The following is a 27,096-nucleotide window of genomic DNA, read 5'->3' as shown; positions in this document are numbered from 1 at the left end:
CGGCACCCAGCCGCGCGCCCCGATGCGGGCCAGGGAGGCCGCGTGGGGCTGCAGCCCGGCCTCGCCCGCCCAGGTGGTCTGTTTCGCTTCACACCACAGCGACACTGCTGCCCCTCGCCCGGCTTCGCGGTGCGGCTCCCACTCCAGCCCGGCTTTCCCCTCCTCGCCCTCCAGCTCTGGGCAGGGGCGTCCAGGGGTGCCCCGCTGCTCCCCGCCACAGGTCTCAGGATGGCGCGATGAGGAGTGGCAGGGGGTGACCCTGCGTTCCTCGCCGCCGAGGGCGCGGGCCCCGGGATTTGAAGTTGCGAGAAGCAGCCGCCACCTCCCGGGCGCTCCGCACTGCGCGGCGGCGGGATCTGCGCCTGCAGGAGCTGCCCAGCTCTCCCTCTAGGGGTGCAGAGCGAGCACGCGAGGTGGGCTGGCCAGACCCCGCGGCTGGCACTGACCTCCGCGCCCCTTCCTCCGACGCCCGCACCCACGCTCCCGGGGCGCAGACTCCCAGCTCCTTCCTTCCCGCGGAGATCCCTGCAGGGTCTCTGGAAAAGACAGACAGACGGACGGGGAGAGCACTCGGAGGGAAAGTTGTTCCTCCCAGTCTCCTGTCAGGCAATTACAGGCGAGCCCAAGCGGGGAGAGGGGCGGGAGGAAGCGAGGGAAGGGCTCCGGAGTGGGGGGAGGCCGCAGGAGGGGAGGCGGGGGTGCAGTTGGTGAAACTCCTCTGTCTCCCGCTCATCTTTTCATTGCTCGTTCCTCTCCTTCCCGCAGACACCCGGACCTCCCCTGGGCGCCAGCTCCGCGGCTCCAACGGGTCCAGAAACAAGCCGGATTTTTTTTTTTTTTTCTTCCTGGAAATTGGCTTTGGTGTGTGTTGCCCTACCTCCCTCCTCCCCCTCCCACCCACAGCCCCCCCCCCCCCGGCCTTTTTTTTTTTTTTTTTTTTTGAGACATGGCCCGGGCAGTGGCTCCTGGAAGAGGAACAAGTGTGGGAAAAGGGAGAGGAAGCCGGAGCTAAATGACAGGATGCAGGCGACTTGAGACACAAAAAGAGAAGCGTTCCTCTCGGATCCAGGCATTGCCTCGCTGCTTTCTTTTCTCCAAGACGGGCTGAGGATTGTACAGCTCTAGGCGGAGTTGGGGCTCTTCGGATCGCTTAGATTCCCCTCTTTGCTGCATTTCCCCCCACGTCCTCGTTCTCCCGCGTCTGCCTGCGGACCCGGAGAAGGGAGAATGGAGAGTGGGCTGCCGCTCCTCTGCGCCGTGCTCGCCCTCGTCCTCGCTCCGGCCGGCGCTTTTCGCAACGGTAAGTGACAGGCAGAGGCGCGGGTGACAGCGGCGCCCCGGCTCCCAGCTGCCCGCCCCAGACCGGGGCTCAGGCGGGGCTTCCCGGGATCAGCCGGGAACAACCGACTCCCGGGCGAAGGAAACTTTTATCTGGGAGGAGAGAAGAAGAAATGAGATCAGGCGGTTTAGAGCAGGAGGATTTCAGGTCTTTGGGCTCCCTCCTGACGTTGATCGTTGGGCTGTGGGGCTTTTCCTTACCTCTGTTACAAGACAGAGCTGCCTACCTTCCCAGATCAGCTTGCCAATTATCTTAATAATGTTTCCTCCCAAAGGCAATTAGAAGAGATTCCCTTTCAAAAATCTGATGGCTGTTGAAAGTTAATGAACACTTTACCAGGAGATCTTACTTCCTGGTTCCTTTGCTGCGCCCCTAAGCCGTTTCCTCTGGTGGGTGACGGCCAGAGATATCGGTTTGTGGGTTGATGAAACTCCCTCCCCCGCCTTTGTACACCTTCCGTAATCTGTCTGGAGTATGACTGAAAGTTACATAGTATCAATACAGGAATCTGACATATACAGTGTAAGGCACCAGGATATCTGAAAATCCCTAAGCTAGTTGCAGCTTCCACTTAGCTTTTAAAACCACTCACTGTTAAGTAAATGAAAAACTATACTGGGGTCTAAACAGTACCATGTAACCTAAATAATGTGTTTTAAAATGGGATCTGGTTGTAGGCATGTTTGAGTTCACACTGTAAAGTAAGTGCAGGCAAGGGTATGCAATTATCTTTACAGTAAGTCGTCAGCAATTGTTATTAACTAATGATCAAATATTTACTTTTGTCTGGCTTAGATTTCAATCACAGTAATTCGAAGAAAAGAACATCCACTACTTACTGTGGTATATTGTTTTAATAAGAGACCGCAAGTGGAGGGCCTCATACCAACAGGAATTTAAATCACATCTTTATGATGGAAGTTAATCTCTCTAATATGCTTTTTCAAGGTTTTGTGATTTTAGCAATGGATTTCCCTCAGCAGCTACCAAGCAGTATTCTTAAGAGATGCTTAAAGAAAACACATGCAAAAAAAAATTATGAACATGGAGTTCAACTTATTAATGAGCCCAAGTTGATGGCATTTTTCTATAATCTGGCAGGAAAACAAGACACAAAAAATTATGAATGTAGAATTCAATTTATTAATGAACCTGAGCTGGTAGCATCTTTCTATACTCTGGCAGGGAATGAAATAGCATTCTCGTCCAACTGAAAGAGCTCAAATGGTTGGACTAGAAATTATAGTAACCCTGTCCTCCACAACTCTTGAGACTAAATCCATAGTGGGGGTGTTCACAAGATAGATTTGAAGCTCAATGCAAAGAGCTATCAGACTTTAGGTTGTGAACTACACAAATATATATGCAGTACACACACACACACACACACACACACTTCTTAGTTTTCTTAGCAGAAATCTGGGGAATGCTGAAAATCTGGCTTTAGTTGGTGAGCTTTACCAGCAAAAGCCATGTCGCTATGCTTGAAGTGACCAGAGCCAGAAAATGCCTCTGTAACTCAGCAGACCTCTCAAAGCCATGTCCACCTCCTCTGAGTAACCAGTGTCTGCTAAATTAATTCATTAACCTTATTTAGGACTAATGGTCCAGAGTCATTAGAAACTGCTCTTTCTTAATCAACTGCTAGAGAGATTGAACAGAGCCAGGGAGTCTAGCAGTCCACATTATCTTATTACACTGTCACTTTCTCAGAAGTCACAGATTAAAGAGCTCTGGTGTGGTACCAAGTCCACCTAAATGTCTTCTGAAGTGACTCTGTCGAGTGACTGGAACCAGTGCTGTTTTATTTCACTCCTGTAACAGATGCCAGACACTACCATGATGTTTGTCCAGAGCTGGAGGAAACTTAATGAGACGAGGTCACTTTCCAAGTTTTCTGCACATTCAAAATAATGCAAGAGTCTCAGCAGAATCACATAACAGAGTCCAACATGATCATTAGCTGAGATTTTGAACTCCAGTTGCAACATCATTTCTTCCTGGCAAAGCTTACACTTTTACAAGCCAGTGCAAAGGAAACCAGCATAAGACTACCCCCAGTCTAAGGAGCAAAGTCAGAAGCACCTAGCGATTGAGAAAAACAATATAACTTATATTGTCTTCTTTTTTTAATTTATGGGAAATGATTTCTGTAATGCATGTAGCTTTATGCATTTTTGATGTGCACTTCATCTTTCATTTCCATTTGACCTGGTTTTCCTGTAATAAAATTCTGTAGATTTATAAATTCATGCTGAGAGCAAAGAATGCCATTCTCTTTCCACAGGGAATCTATTAGATGCAGTGTTAAAATCTATATCTACCATTACTGAAAATTTGTGATTGATAGGCTTATATATTTCACTGTTTTCATACCGTTTCTCTTATATAGTTTATGCACCGAATTTTTATTGCTCAAAATTAAGCATCAATAAATGTGGCAGCATTTCAGGCTGAGGTGCTCCAGTATGAAATCCATCATAAAATGTGACAATGAGAATCTATGCTGAACAATATAGGCAGCCCAGAGACTGGTTTACTTGGTTTATTTGGCTTCACTCGAGCATTTTTGAAATGAAGGCTCAAAACTACTTAGCTCACCTTTCCCAGAATGTGAGAATGTGGGTTACCATATGTGATACCCAGACCTGTGTGGTGGGTTATTTTTCACCCAAAATTTAGGTAATTAGAATTAATGCCATGTGGCTATTTACTTTTCCTTCTGCCCCGTTGCTTTGATCTGATCTCCAAGCTTGAACAACTTTACTTGGAGAAGTAAAGCAGAATTATTTCTGCTTCACCAAATATACTTTGTTCTCCGTTGATTTGGATCTCAAGAGCAGAGATAACTCAAAATCACTTAGATTTATGGGCAGATAAAACAACAACAACAAAAGGTTTGGCTTTAAGCCAATCAAAGACAATCCCCACTGATCAATGACATAGACCAGGCTTATCATCAAAAAACAACACAAGGGGTCGAACAGCATCTTTCAGTCACTTTCCACTTAGAACTTGCTACTTAATGTGATTACACTTCTTGGGGGATAATTAAGTCTAGCAGAAGCTCCCAGGGGACCATGTTAACATCAATTGAGGGGATTTAATGTTTTTAATGCTAGAAGACTTTTCCTTAGGAAGAAACTTCGGGGCTGGGGGGAAGAGTCCTCTCAGATCTCAGTTGGCTTTGTGCCTGAGTCAACCTTCCTGAGATCAAAGAGTGTTTTTTCCTGGAGTGTTGCACTCAGAGCCACACGAAGGACTTACGGGGACCTTTTAGAGTTCCCCTTAAAAAGTTAAGGAATGTTTAATAACCAGTAATTTACATATAAAGCTAGATTACCTAACAGGTTGTCAGGAAAGATCTGCTAAAATCTTACTTTCATTGCAGATAAATGTGGCGATACTATAAAAATTGAAAGCCCCGGGTACCTTACATCTCCTGGTTATCCTCATTCTTATCACCCAAGTGAAAAATGCGAATGGCTGATTCAGGCTCCGGACCCATACCAGAGAATTATGATCAACTTCAACCCTCACTTCGATTTGGAGGACAGAGACTGCAAGTAAGTGGGAATGTTTTTGAACAGGGCACCACAGCACCATCTAGTGGTCACGCCTGTCTACGGGGGGGAAGTCAGTGTGTACAATGTAGATTATAAATGGATCCAGGAGAGATTCCAATCTCAGCCAGATTATATGTCAATGGTATGGAAATTGAAGTACGTTAAGTGATTTCTGAGTTCCCCAAACCAGGAAGATTATAGTTAAATGTGTAATCTCTTATACTCCTTCCTGTTAGCACTTTTGGTTTGGGAACTCTTGTTAAGAAATGTATACAGTATGTATGTTTCTTTTTTCTTTCTTTCTTTTTTTTTTCCTGGAGAGGGGAAGAACTAGAAACTCAAAAATCTCACTTGTATTTTTACGAAATACAGTGGATCACTAATATACATCGCATCCACAGATAGTGTGATTGGAGATCTCACTATTTGAGATATATTGAACTGTGGCACATCTTATGATTTAAGAACTGCATTCATCTTACTAAGTTCGACATGGAAAAAGCAAATTGAATAAAATAAGGCCTACAGGATAAGCCAGATGAGGGGTTTTGTAAATGGTGGATTACTGATTAAAATACTTTTATGGAAAATGCTAGAAAATAATTGTTAAGACGTGATGAATACAATGGGAACTCAAATACACATCAGTGTTTCATCCACCTGCTTAGTCTTGCTATCTCTTTCTATTGTTAAGTTTCTAAACATCAACTTATGCCCAATTTCGTTATTATGAAGACATTCTCACTATAGAGACAGTCGAAATTATATTTCCTCACTTTATGTGAAAGAACTGGTATGTGGATATTGCTTTCCACAGTATCGAAAGTATGTTTTTACCTTGCACGTAGCAGTCCACTCAGATACATGTTTGCTCGTCTCTCTTAACACCCAACAGACCCCCTGTCTCTGTCTTGTCCACATTATCCCATTCTGACCCACTGAAAGTGGTGTAGTCTCCAGAGACTTGAACCTGAATATCCATCTTTTAAGTTTGTACATATATAAATAGTTTTATCAAAGAAAAATAATCGATTTAAATCTCAATTCTAAAGTGTTTCTCAGGGACTGAGAGGTTTTCACAAGTTTTAAAGTGGGTCAGTTTGGTGTAACCGTATATGATATCTATAGACTACTGCTACCGCTGGACCTAAATATTATTTTGCAAGTATATTCATTGTTAAAGACAGTCTATTTGAACACACATTTCTTTTGGGAAAGAACAGAGTAATATCAAAATCTTCCTACCTGTAGGAAGTGCTCGACAACCTGTTGAGTTGGTTTAGTAAACTAGCTTTTCATGGTCAGAGAGATGAGGTCATTTGGTTCATTCAACATTTTGGTATCTAGAGAATTAGCATAAATCCACAGGCTGATGATCAGTTTCCAAATAATCAGTGTATACTACAGTGCAACAAAATTACACGAATTCCAATTTATCTTTGCTTTGTGATTCAGAAGTGCCTCAGGGCATTATATTGACTTTTTAATTGTGTATGGAAGTTACCATTAATAGTGTTCCAGTGACTGCTTGGAAACAAAGAGTTCATTGTATTGATTTATTTATTTTTGCTAATATTCTTTATGGTGGTTTTTACAGTGTCAATCACCTAGACAATCTGGAGACTTGTTTTCTTTTATATTTGATTTACTTCATTAGTAGTAGTAGTAGTTATTAGTATTTGCTTTTTGACCATGTTTAAACTGCTATAGGAGAAACTCTGGTAAAACATACTCAAGTAATAACATTATTCCAAAAAATAAAGTGCTGTTAGAATTCAATAAACTGACGTTTACTAATTTCTAATCTGGAAATCATGACCATCAATACGTGTAATATAATACTTAAAGAATTCAGAATAATCACTAGTTATTGGCAGTGGTGTGGTGGTAAATGTTTAACAGCTGGCTCTTTGGAGAAGACGAGTCAAGTCCTGATTTGTATGTAGCACATGCCAATTTCTGTGGTGTAAATACTCTCATCATAGCCAATTTCAAACTACCCATGTGATGTCACTGTGCCCAGACTAGCAAAGAAATGTGCACAGTTGGTTCTTATGAGTTGGTGGGCGCCAGATCCAGCACACAACTGGAGTAGAAATTTAAGAAGGGAAGCCAGTTGAATCACTTAATATATGTAAAGGGCTTACAATTCTATTTGCACATACATTTCTTCTGGGAAAGAACAGAGTAATATAAAAATCTTCCTACCTGTAGAAAGCGCTCAACAACCTGTTGAGTTGGTGTAGTAAACTAGCTTTTCATGGTCGGGGAAATAAGGTCATCTGGTTCATTCAACATTTTGGTGCCTAGAGAATTAGCATAAATCCATAGGCTGATGATCAGTTTCCAAATAATCAGCGTAGACTAATTATTACAACAGCATCTCACAGTATTACAATAGTGCCTAGCTTACAATGGTGTCTAGCTCACAGTAAACCTTAAATAATGATTTGTCATATCATGGTGTCAGGTGGGGTATAATGGGATTAAAGGAGCACCTTTTTGGTTAGTTTTCTTTTTAAAAAGTACATTAAAAGATGATTGTAATTCACAGAAAATGACAGTTTTAGTGATATCAGCAAAGTATTTGAGAAACTGACATGGCCAAGAAGATGTTACATAACAATATTAATAATGGTGACTTTGTTTGTTTTTTTAATGCTACAGAGTAAGGTGATTTCTTAATTGTCCCAACTGAGGCTTTGCTCTCTGTGAAGGTGCCATCTCCTGGCCAAAGTTGAAAGGCTGTTATATTTAGCCTGATGAAGTCAATGGAGATTAGAACCATGGAAAATATCTTCCTGCTGTGTTTTGAAGTGTTGCATTGTGATCTTTTTATCAATGAGAAACTCCAGAAAGATATAGGAAGACCAGCATAAGGCATTCCTTTCACTATCTTTCTAAGCTGATTCATATGAATGACTAGTGCTCAGTGTTGAAGGGTGCATTTGAGAGTTTACAAATGTGGCAAAATACTTACCTCCTTTTGTGAAGGCTTTGAGAAGAATCCACAGATTTAAATTTTACAGGGGATTGGAATGCCCTAGGGGGAAAAAAAAAAGCTGGGAACACCAGAAATTATTTGAAGAACAAATTCATAGACTTCAAAGTTTAGATTAGATTCCTACAAACATAGTTTTGTTATTAGGGTTTTTTTGTACTTTATATCAGGCTATTTACAAAAGTGGATTAGAGGTGGCACAAAACTAGGCACAGTTAAAACCACATTCTGAAAGCTGGTGAGCTTTTAGTTATCACTCTTGTTAAGAACAAACTATTCATCTTATTTAAGACATTTAATATTTTTCCTTGTTCCAGCTTCATTATATGTCTGTTGGCAGTAAAAAACATTTGCTATGCTGACGTCATAGGGTTACTAGTAGGATCACTTGATCCTATCACTATCCTATCACTTTCTTATCACTAGTAGTAGATAGGAAGCAGATAGGAAATAGATAGTAGATAGTAGTAGATAGGAAAGCCCTTTTAAAAGGTAAAAGTGACCCTCAAAATAAGTTATCATTATTATGATATCTTTAACAAGTTGGTGATTTTTAGAACATTTGGAAATATGAAACTAAACATACGTCAAACTAAATCTATTGACCCAGTAATGAGATGATTTGCACATGATACACCCTGCATTTTCTCTTGAAATGGTTAGTATTTGTATTGTCAACTTTCACCCTGAGAAAGCTTAAGAAATCGATGCCTTAGCACATTTGCTTATTGTGAAACATCTTTGAAACCCAAGTAAACAGTTTTCTTTTGTAGAGTATAGGGATGGTTAAGTCATTAGACCGGCTACATAGTCCTGGTAGAAAAAAATTTTTTTTATTTAGATTTTTATTGTTTTATGTATAATTAGGTAAAAAACATCATTTCATAATCTTAACAATACAGTATACAGTCACAACTTCTCATGTGAATAGCACCAAGACTGACCCAGTTCATGAGTTAATTCTGGACCATACTTTGCAAAATGGTTAAGTTTTTGCAGTGGCGTGGCTGTCAAAGGTGGATATTTCGTTAGGAAAATTAAATGTGTAAGTTGTGCCTCCATAGTTTTAACATGCAACATTCTGTGTCTATGCCAGCACTGAATGAGGTTCCATTACAAATAAGCATCAGAACCATAATACTATAACCCCTTAATTCTTTTATTGAACAAGATGTGGTGTAAATCAGTCGATCAACAGACCAGTGGAGCATCTGTCTGCAGGGCTAACACAGAACTAGGATTTCCAGCTAGATATATGCATGATTTTATTATTAGATTGAGAGGATTCTAGAGAATGCTCTGACCGAAGAAGGTGTTGAGGGAGAGGAAGGAATGTTGATTTCTTTTTTTGCCAGCAAAATCCTGCACACTTGTGAAGTGTCAAAACATAATTAAAAATAGAAAAGAAATAAAGAAGTGACCAGTGGAGAGTTTTCGGAAACACATGTTCATTGCACATTGAAAATGGTTTTCAGTATGTACATTGAACTAGTTAGATCTTACTCCACTAAAGTTTTCTGCAGTGATAAGGCAGACATCTTGAATCTCATAAAAGTTTATATCTGTATAATAAACAAGAATGTCATTGATACGGTAGTTAGAATTTATGAAACTTCTCCAGTTTCCCAGCAATGCACACAATCAGCATGATAATTTATAATGGTTTGTGACAAATACTGCTGAGCAAAGAGGTGTGTGGTTACATTCAGATCAGATGTCACCATCCAGGGAGCAATAAAAATTTCACAGACATTGGGTTAAAAACATTAAGGAAATGAATGCAAAGCTCTAACAAAAGTCTAAAAAGGTGGTAGCATTGGGGGACTACAACCCAGAAGTGCTTTTCCTACTGACAAGAAGAAAATCTTACTTACCGACTTCAGTGTCTGATTTGACAGTGCTGTTTCATATCATGGCACAGTTGCTTTTTTCATCTATGATTTAGATTTGTAATCTCTCCTATGTGTAACCAACAATAGGCATGTTTTTCCTAACTCAGTGCATTCAAAGGAAGATCGCATACTTGTAACTTCGTAAGAAGTTTAATCATAGTGAAATTATAAGCAAATAGAGATGATATTCGTTTCAGAATTTTGTTGGGATAATTCACAAATTGTTTCTTTAATGCTACTTTTTAAATTACCTAAATTATTAAAAACTTTGAAACAGTGCTAATGTCCTTTATTTTCAGAGAATATAAACTTATGGAATGAAAAATAATCTGCCCTTGGTTTCTCAAATCTGATTATTCCCGCACATTTACATTTATTCCTGCACATTTACACTTATTGGCATTTTTTGGAGTGTAAGTTCCATTTTCTGTTTTCCTGAGTAATATGAGTAATATTTTCTGTTTTAATCTTTCTTTATTATTACTAGCATGGATTGTTTAGGATTAATTTGGATTTTTAAAAAATGTTACATTAAAATACTATTTATCTTAATCACTGAGTTTTTGGCTTTTTGTATCCAAGGGAAGTACCTCACTCTAGTCTTGTATTTTAGAGCATCACTTAGACTAAAACAAAATCCTTGTTTTATGGGAAACTGAGTTTTTTAAGCCAAAATACATCTCTATTTTCCATATGAAATAGAGAAGAATATATACCTTTAGTAAAGTATAATATATATTTAGAAAAATACACAACCCAAGTATAAGATTTGATAAAATTTTGCAAGGTGGATACATCCACAAAACCAATCTAGAGGCCAACATTTCCAGCTTCCTAGAAGCCCTCTGATGTCTGTTTTAGTCACCAACCTTTGCCCTCAAGGGCAACTGCTGTCCTAACTTCTGTGACTTCATTTTTATACATTTCAAAATCAGGTAAAACTCAACTAGAGTCTTAGAAGTCTGTATGTACAGGCCAGGCACGGTGGCTCACTCCCAAACATTGGGAGCCAGAGGCAGGCATCACTTGAAGTCAGGAGTTCAACTGAAACCAGCCTGGCCAACATGGTGAAACCCCATCTCTACTAAAAATACAAAAATTAGCCAGGCAAGGTGGTGCACGCCTGTAGTCCCAGCTACTCGGGAGGCTGAGGCAAGAGAATGGCTTGAACCTGGGAAGCGGAGGTTGCAGTGAGCCAAGATCCGCACCATTGCACTCCAGCCTGGGCAACAGGAGCAAAACTCCGTCTCAAAAAAAAGAAGCCTGTGGGTACTATCCTTGAACATAGACAGTGAAAGTCTTTGGAGTGGATATAGAAAAAATAGGTACTATTTCTAATCAAAAAGCAGAATCCTACTGATGCATTTTCTAATTTTTTTCAGTGGCTACTGATGGAAATATCTTGTCTTTGTTTCAAAGTTTTCAATCTGGAGCCTGCTTTATTATGCAGATTTTATGTGCAAGCAAATTCAGAAACATTATCCTTTGCCGTATTTTTCTTCATCTTTTTATTTCTGGTTTTGATCTCTGGTGACTTCTCAATGTGAGAGGCACCACCGCCAAGCTCAATTCAATTAAAAAACTATTGGTAGAAGAATGAACCCTCCTCAGAAGAACTGCTGGCCAAAGTTGTTACTACCACTTGCAGCATCCTTGGTTATTACTCAGGCAGATAATTATCTGCTTTCTTCCTTTTGATTTTTTTCCCCATTAGCACCAAATTTAATTTGAACAGAGCCTCATGTGTTTAATAAAATTAATTTTCTTTTTTATTCCTTAGTATAAGCAATCACATTTGATCATAATGAATTTTGAGTATTACGAGGTTGTTTTGTGTTAGGCATTTCTGTAATTTAAAGGAAGCAACTTTTGCGAGCTAAAGGAGAAGGTTGGTTGAAATCTTATCAGACTGAATCAACATGTGCATGGCATTTCCAACGAGATTTCACTTTAGGGAGCAGGCACTTAACTGATCCAAGTGAGACATATGCCTTCAGCCGGCATGCACATTCTCAGCTCCTTTCTTTCCAGCATAAAACTTGATACTTGCATGCCTGCTGACATGGCTCCGCAGAAGCGCACACACAAACACATATGTGTGTGTAAAGGAAGCTAAAAAATAAACGTAACTAATTGCAGTGGTAGTATTCATCTAGACTGATCATTAAGCCTAAAGAACAATAAGAAACAAAAATTCGTTTGGATCAGGTTCCAAATGCCTCTTGCCTGGGTGTTTGTCATCCATCCTGATCGTAAGAGTCAGTGGCTTGGCAGTTCGTTGCACCTTGAGAGGAGGGTTCTCCTGCTCTTCTCTGGCTGATTAGCCTGTATCTGGTATCTAGGGCAGTTAGTAGTGTCTTATGGTTGAAACAATTCACAGATAGCTTAGGAGGTGAAGCACATTCATTCAGAGCTCTACTAAGTTCTGCAGAAGAGCAGAGGAAGAAAAAACAAACAAACAATATTTTGGCTTCCGTCTACTCAATTCCTTTATAGAGTTCAAGTTCATGGAGAACTTTTGCCTTATAACATGGTCTTCCTCCTCATCAAGCCCAGGTCTTTATTGCTAGATCTTCTTTGGTCAACATGTTGTTTTTTTCTTCTTTAACTTAAATAATCATAGAGTGTTTGGGAAGGAATAATTATGACTGGTTTCTTTTTGAAAAACATATTTATTTATTTATTTAAAACATAGAAGGATAGGGGGGCTTCTCACTATGTTGCCCAGGCTGGTCTCGAACTCCTGAGGTAAGCCATTCTCTGTCTCAGCTTCCCAAAGTAATGAGATTACAGGCATGAGCCACCATGTCCAACCTATGCCGGGCTCTTGCTGTTGAGTCTTCAATATGTGCCCACTATGGGGATGAGCACTCACTTTTCTCTCATCCTCATTTGACAGCTGAGATCCCTGAACCTGGGAAAAGTCATATGAACAGAACCGAAATAAACAGTTGCTGCATCACAAATCTTTCTGTCTTTGTGATCAAAGTCACACATGGATGTGCCTTTTGAATGAGGAAATTCTCATGAAACTTTACCAGCTAATTTTTTCTTCAAGCAACTCTTTTATTAACAAGTTCTCAAGAAAGTTTAAGTATAAACCAACTAATTATGAGGAAGGACTTAATTTTTGAACTTTAAGTTCAGATTAAATAAGCACTTGTGAAAACTGTGCATAGAAACTTTCAACCAATTGGTGGTTTTCCACTCAATTGAAACTTGGCCAGAGTGGTGGCTCAGGTCTGTAATCCCAGCACTTTGGGAGACGGAGGTGAGAGGATTGCTTGAGGCCAGGAGTTCAAGGCTAGCCAGAGCAACATAGCAAGACCCTCTCTCTACAAAAAATAAAAAATTAGTGAATTGTGGTGGCGCACACCTGTAATCCCAGTGCTTTTGGGGGCCAAGGCAGGAGGATCGCTTAGGCCAGGAGTTTGGAGTTTGAGGTGACAGTGAACTATAATCTTGCCACTGCACTCCAGCTTCGGCAATAGAGCAAGACTCTATCCTTCAATTTTAAAAAAAACAAATAAATAAATAAAAACTTGCCTTAACTTAGGAATGGAAATCCTGGGGAGTAAATATCTAAATTCTAGTGCTTTTTGTTGATAGAGTTTAAAAGCACAAAGCGCATATAAATACAATGTTTATTTAAAGCCTGACATCCAGGCCACACATGGGTTTGATCTGTTCAATTGGTAAAAGGGCATATTAGATACCACTGTGTCCAGTGCTTGTTCTCAGGCCCAGAGGTAAGAAGGCCACATTCCCTTCCAAGCGCTGGTCATCTACTTAATCTCAGGTAAACAGCAGGGAAGTGTTCTTCTCCCACAGCGCCCTCATTCATACAGTTTCGATCCTTGCATTTGCCACGGTGGCTCTGTAAGGGTTAAAGGGAGACTGTTTGCTCAGGCACTGGGTTCCTAGGAGAAATGGAAGAGTTTTCTGAGAAGAAACAGATGCTCCAGTGTATTTCGTTTTATCTGGGTGGATACTTTGTACAAGCAGCCAGCCAGGTTGGAGGTGATGGCCTGCTGCTTCTATGATAGACTGCCATGTCACGGAGAGAGCTTCCAGTCCCGGGCTGAAAGAGGATGCTAACCGTCTCTCAATTCAAGTTCTCATATTTCTCCAGAATAGCCGAAGATAGCAAAGGCCAGTCAATATAGTCACGATTCCAAGTCCTTGTCTGACTCTCTTAACTGTTGGACGCTACCAGCAGGGCAGCTACTATGCAAGATACAAGCAACCCAGGAAGTGGCATAGAAAGAATTAAGACGGGGTCAAAATCATAATCTTACATAGATCACTTCAAAATATTTAAAGGCATACATTCTTACATTTAAAGAAAAAAGGAACACACTCTTGACTTAAAGATTAAAAAACAGACACAAGTCTCTACAAACCTGGAGGAGCTAAGGCTGACTTGGTCTGATAAGAGATTAGGCTGTTTTAGATGTGGTAACCCCTGGCTAACTAAGATCACTGTTTTATCTTTTAAAAAAAATCTCAGTTCATAGTTGTCTGTCCTTTTTATTCTCCAATAAAGTGAAAAAGTGGGCATTTGTTTGTTAATACATTTGGTCACAGAAAAGATGGTAAAAATAAAATAAAATGTAAATTTCTAGCCAGGCGCGGTGGCTCACCTATAATCCCAGCATTTTGCGAGGCCAAGGCAAGCGGATCAGTGAGGTCAGGAGTTCGAGACCAGCCTGGCCAATATGGTGAAACCCGGTCTCTACTAAAAATGCAAAAATTAGCCAGATGTGGTGGCACGCACCTGTAATCCCAGCTACTCAGGAGGCTGAGGCAGGAGAATCGCTTGAACCTGGGAAGCGGAAATCGCAGTGAGCCAAGATCAGGCCATTGCACTCTAGCCGGGACATCACAGCGAGACTCTGTCTCAAAAATAAATAAATAAAATGTAAATTTCTAGATCAACTCTTTTGGAAAGATGGCAGCCAGTCAAATTGACAAATTCCAGTTAATGTGACAGTCTGACTGCAGCACTCTATTTTGCCTTCCAGCACCCATCTCCGTAGAGTCCTCATTCTAACTGTACAGGTGTTCATCTCCCGTTTGGGTGGCAGACTCCAGCAAGACAAAAACCATGTCTTACTTACATTTCTACCTTTCGCTGTCCCACAGAATGCTTTGCACATGTAAACACTAGTTTAAACAGCTGACACTTGTATTGAACTCAAAATGAGGTATATGAAGAATTGAGGTGAAAAGCCGCAATGTGTCCCTGAGAAGCGTCTGTGACCCACAGTAGGTCATATGGAGAAGAGATCAGCAAAAATTCAGCAAAGAGAGAGTGAAAGGGGCAATTTCAATAACTGCTGAAGTGGGTGGTTTGTCTGGATGACAACCTTTCAGAAAGCACTTAAGACAGCCACTCCCTGGGTGTTGGAGTGGGTGGCTGCATGTCCACATTCAGAGAATCTGGCCACATCCGCTCCTCCTCACTCCCTCTAGCTTAATCAGAGGCACCTGATTTTGAATTTTGGGGCCTCTGGTTCCCAGCAGCACAGTTAAGGGCTACGGATTGTCTGGAGAGAGACTGGGTCCCGGTGCAGGCTTTTTTTTTTTTTTTTTTAAAGACAGAGTATTGCTCCATCGCCAGGCTGGAGTGCAGTGGCGCAACGTCGGCTCACTGCAACCTCAGCCTCCTGGGTTCCAGCGATTTTCCTGCCTCAGCCTCCCGAGTAGCTGGGACTACAGGCACTCGCCACCACGCCCAGCTAATTTTTTGTATTTTAGTAGAGATGGGGTTTCCCCATGTTGGTCAGGCTGGTCTCAAACTCCTGACCTCAGGTGATCCGCCCATCTCGGCCTCCCAAAGTGCTGGGATTACAGGCGTGAGCCACCACGCCTGGCCCCAGAGCAGGCTTTTACGCATGCCCCGCGCGCCCCCTTGTGTCCGGAATTTATTCCTTCCGGTGGGTTCTCGGTCTAGCTGACCAAGAACGGAACTGCGGACTTTCGCAGTGAGAGTTACAGCTCTTAAAGATGGCACCGACCCAGGCCGGGCGCGGTGGCTCAGGCCTGTAATCCCAGCACTTTGGGAGGCGGAGGCAGGTGAATCACGAGGTCAGGAGATCGAGACCATCCTGGCTAACATGGTGAAACCCCGTCTCCACTAAAAATACAAAAAATTAGCCAGGCATGGTGGCTGGCACCTGTAGTCCCAGCTACTTGGGAGGCTGAGCCAGGAGAGTGGCATGAACCCGGGAGGCAGAGCTTGCAATAAGCCGAGATCGTGCCAATGCACTCCAGCCTGGGCAACAGAAGGAGACACTGTCTCAAAAAAAAAAAAAAAGAAAGAAAGAAAAAAAAAAAAGATGGCACCGCCGCAAAGAGTGAGCAGCAGCAAGATTTATTGTGAGGAGGGAAAGAACAAAGCTTCCACAGCCTGGAAGGGGACCTGAGCAGAGATTAGGGGGCCAGTTTTTATTCCCTTGTTTGTCCCCACCCATGTCCTGTTCATTGGTCCATTTTACAAACCTCTAGCTAGCTACAGAGCGCTGATTGGTGCATTTTTACAGAGCACTGATTGGTGCATTTTACAAACCTCTTGTAGAAAAGGTGTCTAAGTCCTCTGGGCGCGGTGACTCACACCTGTAATCCCAGCACTTTGGGAGGCTGAGGCGGGCGGATCACGAGGTCAGGAGATAAAGACCATCCTGACTAACAGAGTGAAACCCCCGTCTCTACTAAAAATACAAAAAAAATAGCCTGGCATGGTGGCGGGCGCCTGTAGTCCCAGCTACTGGGGAGGCTAAGGCAGGAGAATGGTGTGAACCCGGGAGGCAGAGCTTGCAGTGAGCTGATATCGTGCCACTGCACTCCAGCCTGGGCGACAGAGCGAGACTCCGTCTCAAAAAAAAAAAAGAAAAGAAAAGAAAAGAAAAGTTCTCTAAGTCCCCACTCGACTCCGGAAGTCCAGCTGACTTCACCTCTCACCCTCTTCCATGATCAGTTACACTGGGAACAGGCTGCCAAGCCTGACGCAGATGTTTGGAACATATTTCAGCCCTGGCTCTATTAGAGTTCCTTATATTACCAAAGCTGTGCTAGCACCTTCCTCAATGCTATTAGGTTGGCGCAAAAGTTATTGTGGTTTTGGCCACCAAAACCACGATAACTTTTGCGCCAACCTAATACAAAGGGTAGCCCATAATTTTATTTTTCAATGACGATTGGCACTAAGCTAAGGAAACAGTGAGGGATTTTGTTTGTTTGTGTGTTTACTACTGATTGGAATTGTCGTTTCTTTTTTCCTTAGGAAACAGCTTTGCATTCTTCTTCCCGTTTCTCCCCATGCCAATTTCTTTGCTCGTGTCTGGGGACACTACTGAGTAACTATTAGAATACATAGGTTCAGTCCTTCCAGACATCACCATTTCCCTCTTCAGCTGTTCTAGCAAACTGATGTGTGTGTTAGTTCATTCACGCAAGCTGGGGATTTTGGATTGTCAGGGGATCCTGTTAGCAGCTCCTTGTGAAAAAGAGTTCTGGTGAATTAGGGATGTGCGTTATAATTGCACCTCTGCCATTCATTCTTGTCTGTGAGACAGGAGATGGGTCATATGGGCTGGGTCCCGATATGTGAATGGCTCATTATGGCACCATTAACATCGTGGATTTGACAGTGTTAACCAGTACAGCCCAGGAAGATGTGACAGTGACCAGGTTGCCTACATCAGAGTCTGCCTGAGTAATGCCACCTAGACACAGCTTTAATTCCGAAACAAAAGTGCTTTCCTTCCTCTACCTATCTCAGCAACACAGTGTTGATGAGCTAATGTAGATGGAAGTGTCTTATGAATACAAGAGACACATACATATTTATAAATAATAAGACCTAGGTATTACTATAACAGGAAGTGCATCCGCAGGTTTTGTTCCTTAAATAAGTTCAGACTGTAAACAGTAACGTCTGCATCCTTAGGAGGAGACACTTATAAATATTTCAAAAGCACCAAGGCACTGCACATACACACAACAGAGATAGTATGTATGCTCAGTGTGCATTCAGCCAATAAGAATTTCTGAGTGTTCTAGTAAGTTGACCAGTTAAGTTTGTTATAATGGCAGCCTTCTGAAGATCTAGATGGATGGAGTTTCTGGAAAACCTCATAGAAGATGCTATTTCAGTGTCACGAACTTGATGATAATAGCATCAATGACTTAAAAAAATTATTCTGTCATGTGTGCTTGAGGAATTGTAAATATGTTTAGTGCATTCAGACCATAAGCCAACCCATACATAAATAGCAGTATTGAAGCCAATAGCTTTGTGGTTATTACACAGGGTTGCCAGTCCTCGACAATCCATTCAACAAAATAGTGTCATTATGTTCCTTTCCAAGAAAGAGAAAATGATATGGATTTTGTAGCATAAATCCATAGCGAAAGGCAGCTGGGAAATAAATGTTTTTAAACTGATGGTCCATTCACATCATTTCCCCTCTATTTCTAGTATCCCCTGTCCTTTGACCTTGCCATCTCCTTCCCGCATTTCTGGTTATGACAGATTTTCCAGTAGTAGGGAGGGGAGTTGGTTCTTAGTGGCAACACCAAAGAGCATGTTTGCAGGAAAGAGCTTGGGATCATGGCAGAGAAGAGGTTACTATTCTAGCTCCTTATCCCCGCCTCACCCTCATGAATGGCCTTATGTGATACACATTATATCTGCAACTCTTCAAAAGCACTCTCAACGCTTCTTCATTTCAAATGGCTACAGATGTGGCTGGGAGACCCAATAGAAGGGATTGGCTTTCTTTTTTGTGGGACTGTTATGGGCCTCTATGGGTCAAATGGATTCTGTAGGATCTACCTCTTTGTGAGTAGCAAAATCCTTCTCAGACCTTGTTACCTTGCAAGCAAACATTTCATATATCTCTGTCTCTCACACTCTGTCTCACTCTTTCTCTCTCTCTCTTTCTTATTACTGTCAAGGTATTGAAAGTGGTGACTGCAGTTCAGAACTCCACTTTCTTACTTAGCTGTCTTCAGCATGACAGCATAACTTCAGCATAACATTCCCTCCAGTGGACTGAAAATGTTTGCTCAAATCAAATACTCCAATGGCTCTTCTAATGCTTCAAAACATTGGCCATTTCTTGGCCCTAATTTCTCCAACTTTTGTGCAACCTTATACATAATTGGCAACTCCCCAGTGTTGGGGCCTTCTTCTCTCCTGCATCTCATGGTGCTGTGCCATCTTGGTTTTCTCCCCACTTCTCTGACCTCTTCTCTTTTTTGCCTCTATTTCTCCTCCAACACTGAAATGTAGGCATTGGCCAAGGTTTTGCCTTTGCCCTGAATTTTTCCTCTCTGAATAACCTTTTTGATCTTAGCCACTAGGCTCAGGTAATACCTAGCTTCCTGGATCTGACGTGAGCGTTGGCCTCTAACTTACAGATTCTTTCTGGAGGATGTTGACCACCTGGAGAACTGACCATTTCCTAAAATTAAAAACAAAAACAAACTTTGCATCTTCCTATGCAAATGACTTCTCTTCTGCCTTGTCTCGGTTATACTGATTCCTTCATTTCCTACTTACCCAAATTTGAAACTCTGGAATGTCTCCTGATTCCTATTTGTCCCCCAAATCTAGTCAGTTTAAAGGCCTCTCAATTATCTATCTACGATGTCTCTCCTATCTCTTCTGTTACATTTCTGCAGCTATTTGCCAAATGCAAACACTGTTTAACCTATCCCTGGAGCGATTGCATCAGCCTCCAGAAGAGGTTTTCCTCCTTCTTGCCCTCTGCTCACAAGCATTTAGAGTTCCCCATTTCCTCCCTGCCTCGGTCTGTGCTTCTTGGCTTTCCCTAAGGAAGTAACCATTTTTAACTAGAATAAGTAGGGGAGCCACAGGAGGCCAAATAAGGAGATAAGGCCAGATAAGGCCTTCTCTCTGGCCTTATCCCCTGTGGCTCCCTTATCTATTCTAGCCAAAAATGGTCACTTTCTAGTTCTTGAAGCTCACTCCTCCTTTTCCCAGCCCCATGCCTGTGCATAGGATGTTTCCTTCACAGGTGTGGTGGGGGTAAATGCCCTTTATACACCTGAGACTCCATGTCAAAATGTTACTTATCATCCTAGTTCTACCTGAAATGATGCTTCCTTCATGAAGCCATTTTTGATAACCAGCCACCAAGTAAATGCGGTCTTTCTTTCTCCGTCCTCTGACACTTCTCAGAACCGTTTTTATACTTCATTCATGTTCCTTATGCTATTCTGTATTGTGTTGTAATCATTAATATTATTCCACTATTCTCCCAAGATCATACAGTAGTTACAGAGACTAGTATTGTTTTTCTACTGCTCAGAGCCGAGTTTAGTGTTTTGCATATAGTAGGTGCTGTATTTGCCAAATTGAATTGGCCAATGGACATCCAGTGAGTCTTCTCCAATTGGCCAATGGACAACCAATGAGTCTTCTCCAGTTAGCCAATGGACATCCAATTAGACTTCTCCAGTGTGTTCCTCTAGCACAGGAAGACCAAGTCAGCTCTCTGGACAAAGGCTTAACTTAATCATACTGTAAAATGCTCACTTATTCTTCTCATTTACATGGTAAACCCTTCATTTTCCTGGGTGGTGAGTCAGACTTACATATTCCCCCTAAAAACCTCTATTTCTAAAAGCTTGAATTTTTACATTTGAGTAGCTCTAGCTACATCTCAAAAAATCTGCAGAGATAGTGCTTGGCTGAAAGTTTTTCTTTCTGTCTTACAGTCGTCTCCATAATCTGTTTTGGAGTTGAACGCATAAAATGTATTAATGTTGTAGGCATACGTCCTGGTTGCTGAGTGTTTTCTGACATCCCCACAACTCTTGGGACTTTGTGTCACAATTCTGTAAACTTGGTCTATTGTATATTCACATCTGGGCTTAGGTCCAAACCACCTTTACATAAATTAAACACAAATAATTTAGAGCCTGCTTCCGTTCCAGCTGGCAACCCCAGTAAATGCACATGTTAACTTCATAGCAGGCTTGCCAGGGAAGAGGCAGAAAGTGAATTTCTTCGTTAGAGAAGTTAACATGGGATGCATTCCTTGAAGAATGGTGTAAATATGTCAGTCCATACCACCAGAAAAATACCAAGCCTCCTGTCCTAGACAAAGATGCTACTTGGAGGAACTAGCCCAGGCCTGCTTGTTTCTGGAGGGGGCAATGAGAGGATTCCACTGCTGCCTGGGCTCTCCCCTCTCCCTCCATACCAGTGTTTCCTAAGTGTTTCTTAAGGCGTGTGGCACAATGTGTTCATGCCAGCCCAAGAGGAAGAGGCAAAGTAGTAGATGTATGATGACACCTACAACAGGCAAACCCAGCCTCCACAGCTGGTTTTATCTTTCTTACTAGCTCTTCAATGTTACTCTCTTACACTTAGTTTTCCGCAATATTTCCAAATGTTTCTGTTATCTGTCTATTTTAGAAACAAACAGAAAGCACTCCCTCCTTCTCACCTCTCTAGTTTGTCTGCAACCATAGAAAAGAATGATTTACATGACGCTGGACACAGTGGCTCATGCCTGTAATCCCAATACTTTGGGAGACCAAGATGGGAGGATGGCGTGAGGCCAGGAGTTTGAGAACAGCCTGGGCAATACCGTCTCCATAAAAACTTTTAAAAAATTAGCCAAGCATGGTGCCATGCGCCCGTAGTCTTAGTTACTCGGGAGGCTGTGGAGGAAGGATCACGGTAACCCCAGGAGTTCAAGGCTGCAGTGAGCCATGATCACACCACTGCACTCTAGCCTGGGCCACAGTGCAACAGTCTACCTCTGAAAATAGAGAGAGAGAGAGGAGGGAGGGAGGGAGGGAGGAATAGAAAGAAAGAAAGAGAGAGAGAAAGAGAGAGAGAGAAAGAAGGAAGGAAGGAAAACGAAAGGAGGGAGGGAGGGAAAGAGAGAAAGGAGGGAGAGAGGGAGGGAAGGAAGGAAGGAAGGAACTTACGTAATAAACTAATAAACGTTTGCATTTCCATTTCCATGGGATGAAAGACAAAAGACTGTCTGGGGCAGAGGCAGAAGCTTCTCTTGATTGTGCCCTCAGCTTTGTCTCCTTGGTGCCCGTCCTGTGTGGACCATGTCCGTAGCTCTCTCGAGAAATTTGCTCAGTTAACGGTGCGGTCTTCATGTGTGATGCCCGCAGGTACTCATTGTGATCCTGAGTTCTAGGAATCACTTGAGCTCTAATTAGCTGTGAGCTCAAGTATTGAGACTTTCTGGGCCTTTGTCTCTTCATCTGTGAAATGAGAGGAATGAAGCTCTTCTCTTTAAGCACTTTTGTCTCTAAAGTAACAGGATTCTAATTCTCCAGAAAAAATCCTCCTGCCATAGAGCATATTACAAAGATGTCTTTTTTTTTTAACTTTTAATTTTTGGGTATGTAGCAGATGTATACATTACTGGGGTACATGAGATATTTTGATACAGGCCTACAATGTGTAATAATCAGAGATGTCTTTTCTGACAGCTGAGGCTGGTCCTGATCCCTGGGGCTTTCTTTGGTCTTTGCAAGACCCTCCCTACTTTTTGCTTTCTTCTTCCCTAGATCCAAGCTGCTGTTCCAGCCCAGCCCAGACCCTCCTTGACTTTTGCAACACAGCCTTCTCTTCCTTCCTACTCATATTTCACTGAGACACATGTTTTATGTCAGTTTTCAACCCCTAAGTGGTATCAGACGTTTTAGACCTTGTTTTGGCAAAATTTATTCTAAGGAATTGCCTACTTTTTCACCTAGACCTTAGTCTTACCCATGAACAGATGCATTTTATCTAATCAGTTATTTAGAAGAACTGAGAATGTGGTCTTCTGAAATACACACGTATTGTTCTGCTGTTGTTGAATATAACATTCACAGTCAGTAGAAATTCCATACATGAGTGATTGGTTTGGTCTTCAAACTACAGGAGCCGCAAACCAAGTTTGAGGTGTGCATTAAGTGCAATTGATAACCTGAGTATTAACCCAAACTCGGATTTGATCACTAACACAAAAGTAGCTTTTACCTGATCTTTTTATTCAACATAGCTCATTAACATTAGCTTGTAAAGAAGAGAAATTACTTTGAAAAAAAAAACACAAAGGAATGACAACAGCGATTTTGTTAATGAATCCCACCTCACTCTTTGTGTCTCAAAGGCAGCGTAAGCAAAGTAATAAGCTATGTATCTATTTGGAAAACAGTCTCGAATTAAGGAGCTTATTCAGATGCCATTGTAAAAATAATTTTCTGAAATTGTGGTCTATCAACAGGAGATAAGATGGCACTTTGTTGTTGCCTGCAGAGGCCCATTAGAAATATTCTATTTTAGAAGCAAATCACACTGTAAATACCACGTTCAGATTCATTTATTCCTACAATAGCATTTTTGCAAAGGTGCAATTTCATAATTTGACTTAGCACTGATAGTCCATCATTTCGAAGCTCTTTGTAACCACTGGTTAATTCACACATCCTTGGGAAATGGTTTACTTGTACCAGACCCATTTTTAAAGGAAATGCCCAAAATGTATAATGATAAAGTAGCTTTTCAAAGGCTAAACAAGGACACAGATGTGTTTTAAACTTGTTTTCTTTCTGAATGTGTCCTTAGCACATCTGACTAGAAAATTCTGAGCAATTTAAACATAGATGTGTTTGTCACCAATAAAGACTAAAGAGCCCTATTAATGATTCTATTACAGACAGGAAACTTGATTTAAAAAATAATTAAAATAATAAATGCAATTCCTTCAAGATGCAAATCTAAACAGGACCTAAAATGAGTGAATATATTAATTGCACTTTTCTCCTCCATTTGGTCCTCCTGAGCCATATTTTTGTTAAAGCAAGTGCTCAACAGAGGACTAACTTCTAAAGTTATTCAGCTAATCCCAGCATTCATTGGAAAATGTCTAGTATTTCTAAACACTGGTATGAAAAAAAAAGGATTTGAACTGTCAACTCACATTATTTTTGTCATTACACCTTTCCTGAGACTGGCCTTGCGACTTAAACTGTTCCTGTTTCTTATCAATGTTGTTTTAGGGTTTGGTTTATATGTGGAATATTATACAAGTCCTGAGATTGATGTTGAACATGAGGTCATGGTTAAACATTCATCACAACATGTGCTTAAAAATATATATACGTGGTAATAAATTCAGAACTTACAAACTCAGAAATTGAGGGAGATTCAGGCACTTTCCCAAGCATTGTTTCTTGGGACACCAGAATTCTTCTTCTGAAAACTTCATTTGTTGCTTACTACCACATTCATTCATTCATTCAATAAATATTTATTGACCAACCAGTATGTGCCGATCACTGTGACAGCTGATAGCGATAGTGATAGAGACAGTGATAAATCAGTGAACAAAACAGGCATCATTCTCTGCCCTTGTGATATTTATTCTCTAGAAAGACACTGACAAGTAGAAGAGACCTGCTACTCAGGGGCTGTTCTCCGAGTGGCCTCCATGCCTTTCCAGCTTGCAGAACCTCATTATCTTCATCTGCAGCCTCCAAGGCAGGCCCACCTGGGACCTAGATCATGCTCTAAACAAGACGCATATAAAAAACATCTGGCAGAGGCAATTGTTGGCTGAGGATCAGGTTTGTTCCTGGTTGCTGGTGCTCTCTACTTGTAACCCTCTGCTGGGGTCCTAGACCCTCTGAGATTCAGCCATCAGCTGGAATACTCTTGTTTCCCAAGGTCACTCAATCCCCCGACCCTGGACACTTGACTAGCATATGCGTATTCTCCATGTTAGACACCCTCTGCTAGCTCTAACTTAGATGTTTGTCTTCTTTGCCTATAATTCTAGGTCCCAATCAACCCCTTTACACTCACCAGCCTGCTGTGCCTCATACTCCGGAATGACAGGCCTTATCTCTTCAAAGGGGACTGAACCAAGTCAGCTCTGACTTTTTGGAATTGGTTTATGGTCTTGGCGTCATTTTACTGACTCTTCAAGTGGCACAAATTGAACAGAAACAATAAATAGAAACTGTAGGTCGTCTTTTCTTCCCCACATCCCAAGCCGGGGTCTAAAAATAATAATTATCCAATAAATGTTAAAAACTACATACATTAGTAGAATGCTTTGTCTTTCCATTTCACGCTTATTTCTTCCCACGAAAGAACCCCAGCCACTCTCTGAAGGTGACTGGCGGCAGTAAAATTAGAAAGAAAGGTACATCCTGAAGGAAACATGGAAAGGACTCCACCAGTGATAGAATTTGAGAGGAGATGGAGGCCAGGATGTTAATGACGATACAAATGTTTCCATCTTTGGGTCCGAAAGAACAGTGGTACTAGTAACACTAAGAGTAAATAAAGCAGCTGGGCGCGGTGGCTCACTCCTGTAATCCTAGCACTTTGGGAGGCCAAGTCGAGTGAATCACTTGAGGTCAGGAGTTCAAAATCAGCCTGGCCATCATGGTAAAACCCCGTCTCTACTAAAAATGCAAAAATTAGCTAGGCGTGGTGGTGCACACCTGTAATCCCAGCTACTCGGGAGGCTGAGGCAGGAGAATCGCTTGAACCTGGGAGGCGGAGGTTGCAGTGAGCCGAGATGGTGCCATTGCACACTAGCCTGGGCGACAGAGCAAGACTCTGTCTCGAAAAAAAAAAAAAAAAAAAAAAGGCCGGGCGCAGTGGCTCACGCCTGTAATCCCAGCACTTTCGGAGGCCGAGGCGGGCAGATCACGAGGTCAGGAGATCAAGACCATCCTGGTTAACACGGTGAAACCCCGTCTCTACTAAAAATACAAAAAAAAATTAGCCGGGCGGGTGGCGGGCGCCTGTAGTCCCAGATACTCAGGAGGCTGAGGCAGGAGAATGGCGTGAACCCGGGAGGCGGAGGTTGCAGTGAGCGGAGATCGCGCCACTGCACTCCAGCCTGGGCGACAGAGCGAGACTCCGTCTCAAAAAAAAAAAAAAAAGGCAAATACAGCAAGAGAGTAGGTCCCATTTCGAACATTTTGAGAGGCTTTTAAACATTGCAGGTAGAGATGTGCAAAAAAGAACTTGAGAAACGGGAAACTGGGCAAAGCTGGACATAGAAATGTGGGAATCACTTGTTGGCTAAAGCTGTAGAAATTGACTTTTCGTAGAAGGGCAAGGAGAAAAAGAAATAAATGTCTCGAGAAAAAGCCCCCTTGATGGGATGGATTAAGGTTAGAGGGTGTTCCAAGGACAATGGGAAGGCGTTATGAGAGAGGTACCAGTTACAGCAGTGTCTTGCTACAGAAAGCTGCTGATGTGAGCATTTCAAAAACGGAAGCATTGTTCACAGTGTCAGGTGCTAGAAAGAAATACAGGAAATTGTGGACATGGGCGATACAGTAACTAGGCTCACCAGGACGCTTGAGGCAGCAGCTTCACCCAGCCCTTGGGGCAGTACATCCTAACACAGACATTCAGCATTGAATGCATATGAAGAGACACCGCGCATTTCTTTGGATTTGAAAGAAATACACGCAGAACATTCTAAGACATTCGAAGCAAGATGATCAAGATCTACGGTGATAAAAATGTATTTCACCATGTAGTCTTAAGAGGAAGGGCGGAATTAACTTGGAAAACTTATGTAGCCCTCTCACAGAGAGCAAATATGTTTGATATCACTTAATACTTCTGACTGATTAGTAGTGGCCATCTGTAGTACATTTGAGAAACTTCTTAGAAAGAAATGGCTTAATAGGTTGCAGTGTTCAGTGTGGGCAAGAGGAAAAAGTGGCAGCACAAGTGCCCCAAAACTGCCATCTCTGCTCCATCTATGAAAAGATAATGTGATTCATAAAAATAATATTTTAGAAAATATTTAATTTTTATTACATTAAAAAGTGGACTGTTTTGGAAATGGGTTAATACTCATTTTTAAATGGGTACTAACTTTATTTGGGGCTAACATTTCTATAAATTAAGAAGAACTTTATTTGGGACTAACATTTTCATAAATTAAACAAAAAGGCATGTATATTTATTTTTCTTGAGCACAAAATTATCTGAAATGAATTTTAAAATATATATTTTTGGCATATATTCTTTCTGCTTATTTTCTTTGCATTTAGAAATATGCATTTTTTAAAAAAAATTGAGGCGAGGCGTGGTGGCTCACACCTGTAATCCCAGCACTTTGGGAGGCCAAGTCAGGGAGATCATTTGAGGTCAGGAGTTCAAGACCAGCCAGGCCAACATAGTGACACCCCATCTCTACTAAAAGTACAAAAAAATTAGCCGGACATAGTGATGCATGCCCATAATCCCAGCTACTCCAGAGGCTGAGG

General features: G+C 41.7%; 1 protein-coding gene and 1 long non-coding RNA gene across 6 annotated transcripts in view; one reads left to right on the top strand and one right to left on the bottom strand.

Moving 5' to 3' along the window:
* The first annotated feature begins 705 nt into the window (after positions 1-705).
* The window catches only part of NRP1 (neuropilin 1), a 157,134-nt gene continuing 130,743 nt past the window's right edge, over positions 706-27,096 (top strand). For 3 of the 5 annotated variants that reach the window (XM_507736.8, XM_001143690.7, XM_054660976.2), the window contains exons 1-2: positions 706-1,300; positions 4,731-4,905. In XM_507736.8, coding sequence (XP_507736.2) covers positions 1,228-1,300; positions 4,731-4,905 — 248 coding nt within the window. In that variant the 5' untranslated portion in view covers positions 706-1,227. The remainder of the gene's footprint in view (positions 1,301-4,730; positions 4,906-27,096) is intronic. The other 2 variants (XM_001143771.8, XM_054660977.2) reach the window with 1 other exon arrangement.
* On the bottom strand, positions 1,065-2,107 carry LOC129136274 (uncharacterized). Its single transcript, XR_008537768.2, has 2 exons — positions 1,540-2,107; positions 1,065-1,431 (listed from the first exon to the last, which is right to left on the bottom strand). It is a non-coding gene; the product is annotated as an uncharacterized LOC129136274 (long non-coding RNA).

The sequence above is a fragment of the Pan troglodytes genome, chromosome 8 (assembly GCF_028858775.2).
Source record: "Pan troglodytes isolate AG18354 chromosome 8, NHGRI_mPanTro3-v2.0_pri, whole genome shotgun sequence".
Classification (NCBI taxonomy): Eukaryota; Metazoa; Chordata; class Mammalia; order Primates; family Hominidae; genus Pan; species Pan troglodytes.
This window is presented reverse-complemented; position numbering and strand designations above follow the sequence as displayed.